Source organism: Arachis ipaensis, chromosome B8, assembly GCF_059453495.1.
Source record: "Arachis ipaensis isolate K30076 ecotype BB chromosome B8, ASM5945349v1, whole genome shotgun sequence".
NCBI lineage: Eukaryota > Viridiplantae > Streptophyta > Magnoliopsida > Fabales > Fabaceae > Arachis > Arachis ipaensis.
The window spans coordinates 121,229,993-121,233,949 of record NC_142443.1 but is presented as its reverse complement, the minus strand read 5'-3'; the positions used below and the strand labels follow the sequence as shown (position 1 = coordinate 121,233,949).

Below are 3,957 nucleotides of genomic sequence, written 5' to 3'. Positions count from 1 at the left end.
TTTACTTTGATACCTCATCAATTACAATTAGTAATCTTTCTGTTTATATATGTTAACTATGTATGGCCCCACATACATAACCGTATACTAGCATCTTTGATACTCTACGAAGTTACCACGCTTGTGTACTTTGGGCCGCAAAAGTTCTACTATGCCTCATTGTTGATTCCTCTTCCCATATTGTCGTTCATCTATGGTTTTGTCCGTGCACAGAAATTCTATCCAGCGACTTGAGGTTGCAGTCAATGGTACGAGGGAAGCTCCCGACATGGAATTGATTTTCAAATCTTTCATTGCAGCAAGCTCGAGTTCTGAGAAGATTGATGATGAGAACTTCGAAAATTCAATTTCCAAAGTTTCGAGATCATTGTAATTTGTGCGATGCGGTTATCCAAATGAATGTCCACCAGCTTTACTTTTTAGTTGTGTGCTATTGTATTTAGTCGACAATACGTTTTATGAATAAGGATTGTTGACTACTTTAGATATATATTTATGTAAGATTGGCTTTGTCCAAAGATACTATGATGCAATATTAGGCACGTAATTCTGTGTTTTATTTGGATTTCAAACACACAATGTCTTGATCAGTCATCTTCACAAGGTGACTTCCCTCAACCAAAACAATTATTGAAAAAAAGAAGAAAAAAAGATCCGGTTTTTAAATATACAACTTTGTATCTGATATAGCAAAAGACAAGATTCAACTTCTAAGCTACATCTCATTTCAGTTTATGAAACAAAAACCATTCTGATGAATACTTGATAGAGTCCATTAAATGGTATCATAAGATTCTCGTTCAAAATAGTACTTATAGGAAACTTCTACAGCAAGAACATGGATCGGAATTACTTACCAATATTTGCCTCAACGGGGGTAAGCAATTATGCAAGCGTGTAAGCCGTGGTTTACATAACATCATCATACCCTTGTCACAAGTGACACCTTCTGCAATATCATCATCACCAGAGCAAATATTGTAACTCGATGGAAGGGATTTCACTTCAAAAGAAGTTACGAGAAATTTTCAAAGCAAGATGTTCCACTTAATCAGCATTTTAAGAAGTTTCGGCCATCTCATACCACCCATTGAGTGCCTCGTAGAATCGGAGCTTGCCACACCATGTTCAACCAATCCCTATAACTGAATTCGACAACTTATGCATTTCGAGACAAAAGGAACAACAAGCACAGTATCTACTCCCCCTCCCTGCAAATATAGTGCAATTCTCTCAACAAAGCCTTATACATCTTTTCATTCATGTTAACATCCCTCTTCCTACACTCATCAAGCAGATCAAAAGCCCCGTCGGCTCTCCCCTCGCGACACAATCCCTCCAGGACAGTCTTATAAGTCAAGTGATCAGGGGACTTAGAGTTCTCCAACATATCAAACAGAACCTCAATGGCATCCTCAAACCTCCGATTCATGGCAAGACTGCAAATGATTATCAGATAAGCACTCGCACTCGGCACAAAACCCTTATCCCTCATCTCCACAAAGAACTTAAATCCCTGATTTACCCTACCCTTCTCACACAAACCTTTTGCAATATATCCATAACTATAAGCATTCGGCTCACAGCCATACAAGCCCATGTCGTGAAAAACCTTAATGGCCTCATCAAGCTCCAAACACTTGGAATAAGCTTTGATTATCATGTTGAGGACAAAAGTATCAGGAATAACACCATTGGCCTTCATTTGCTTAGTCATGGACCTCACAGAATGCAAGTAAACATAACAAACATTGAGCTTATTGAACCTTCTAAGAAGTGAATTGAACAAAAGGGAATAGGTTTCGAGAGTGGGTTTGGAATCCTCTGACCTGAGCATCTTCTTATAGACGTCGAAGGCGAGGCTAAAGAGGAATTTGCGGCCGCAGCAGAACCGGATGACGGCGTTGTAGAGCTCGACAGAGGGGTCGCAGGCGCCGGCGAAGACCTCGTGGATTAGAGTTTCGGCTTGGCGGTAGCGGCGGCCGGCTATGAGTTGTTTGATGACGGTGAGGTAGGTGAGGTGAGTGTGGGTGTAGTTGCGCTGTTGGGCCGTCCAGCGGAAGATGTCGAGGGAGAGGTCTGGGTCTGATTGAGCCTGCAGGGCTCGGTGGACGTCGGAAGGGGTGAAGCCCGGTTTGAGATGGTTGATCCATGTCTCGAATTGGTTCTGGAGTGGGGTTTTGGATGGTGAGGTGGAGAATGACTGTGGTGTAGTGGTGGCGGTTGGGAGGAGAGAGATGAAGCGAAATAAGGGGTTAAGGGGGCGTGATTTGATGATACTAAGCATCGTTTGCATTTGGTTGCAAATGTGGAATAGTGTTGAAAAACTAGCAGGATGGATCCCAAATTGCAGTTTCACTTGGAAAGATCATGGAGCTGGAATTTACCTATGGATCTTTGGTGGAAGGAAGGCGCAAAGGGAGAGTGCAACGGTTTCAGCAGCGCCGCTGTGAGGATGGAGCAGGAAGGGTCCCACGTGGAGCTTGCAGCAACCTGGACGGAAGGAGACAGTGCCACCGGAAGCCGAGGAGGAGCACGACGAGGAGACCCTTGGGCACAATCGGAGGTGACGGCGGAGACAGGGACACTGCGGATCAGTAGAAGGAGAAGGCAGAGCTTAGCATCGAAGGCATCAGTCAGCACTCAGCAGGATAGGTTAGATTGGGTTCTAGGTGGGTTCCGGGTCGGTCTGGGTGTGGGTGCGTGTTCGGTTCCGGGTTCTTCTTTGGGCTGGGTTATCTAACTTCAAACCCAATAGAAAAAGCCAACCTCCAAATACCATAACCTCAGCCCAATCAGTCCAAAGAGTGTATGACCAAAGAGGAAAAGAAAATGATTGCCTCCAAGAGTCCTAAACTCGGTGATGCTTCTATTTATAACCATAAATATATGTTCTTACTTGAGATGTATTGTTAGACAAAATATAATTTTTATAAAAAAATTATAAAAAAATAGTAGTTATATGGTGATGTCTTCATATATAATATTTATATTTATTTTAAATTAAATTAGATCATTTGACAGTCGGTTATCTATTTAATTTTTGAAATTTACAAGAGGTGCGGGAACGGTTACAGCCAATCTAAATTTCTCGCAATAGGTGTACAAATGGTAACTGTCAGTTGATATTAGGTTAGTCTATAAATAAAGCTTTAGAAACACATTGTAAACAGTTCAGTTCTTTCGGAAAAATACTTAGAAACCCAAAACGCTCTCAACCTCTTAGCATAACAGAGTAAAATTGGGAATCTTAAGTAATTCCTCTGAACTCAAACACTTGTACTTTGCTTTTTTCCAATTTTTATTAATAAAATTTCTCTACTTTTACTTGCTATTCTCTTTTACGTTTATGTTTTCTTCTTCATCTTCTCTTTAATTCCTTGTTTGTTTAAATTTTGCAATTTACTTTGTCTCCGGCACCTCGCATTTCTTTGTTTATTTGTTACTTTTAATCTTTTTTAATTCTTATTGACGATACAATTGCGACATTGAGATACCCACATTTTCTTTTAAACATTAACAAAAATTTGAGTAAAACAAATTGGCATGCTCGGTGGGACCTTGTCAATAAATTGTAATTGTCAAAAGGAAAACCAGGAGTTTTGAATTTGCATGTGGTTGCGTAGTGGTAAGTTCGTGCGTCCAGAGGCAAAGAAATCAGCGTCAGTTGACATGTCAAATACTTCTACAACATCTTCTTCTACTTCCAGTGATGAGACTAGAGGAAATGAATCCGGAAATTCTCCTGTGATTTCAAACGCAGAGCCTACCTTGCTGTCAGTGAGGCATGGTGGCGTTGGCCATGCCCATACAGGGTTAAATGCAACTCACATAAATACCGTAGGCAGTGGCGGAGCTTGAAACAAAATTTGGGGGGGGCCAAATAGAAAATAATTGTCAAGATGCTTTTGATATGGACCCCATTAGAAATAAGTTTGTCTAACCTCATCTTTCTGA

At 41.0% G+C, this 3,957-nt stretch overlaps 1 protein-coding gene across 1 annotated transcript; it reads right to left on the bottom strand.

Annotated features, from left to right (window-relative positions):
* Positions 1 to 652: 652 nt before the first annotated feature.
* LOC107613783 (pentatricopeptide repeat-containing protein At3g25210, mitochondrial) lies at positions 653 to 2,625 on the bottom strand. The gene is made up of 2 exons (XM_088497518.1): positions 1,830 to 2,625; positions 653 to 1,721 (listed from the first exon to the last, which is right to left on the bottom strand). The coding sequence occupies exons 1-2, from the start codon at positions 2,294 to 2,296 to the stop codon at positions 1,199 to 1,201; spliced, it is 990 nt and encodes a 329-aa protein (XP_088353644.1). The 5' UTR covers positions 2,297 to 2,625; the 3' UTR covers positions 653 to 1,198.
* Between the last annotated feature and the right edge of the window lie 1,332 nt (positions 2,626 to 3,957).

Bases quoted from the DNA above. Each gene is read 5' to 3' on its own strand.
- LOC107613783 (XM_088497518.1), bottom strand. From the start codon at position 2,296: ATGCAAACGATGCTTAGTATCATCAAATCACGCCCCCTTAACCCCTTA. The intron at 1,722-1,829 runs GTCAGAGGATTC...GCATTCTGTGAG, and splicing joins GTCTATAAGAAGATGCTCAG to GTCCATGACTAAGCAAATGA.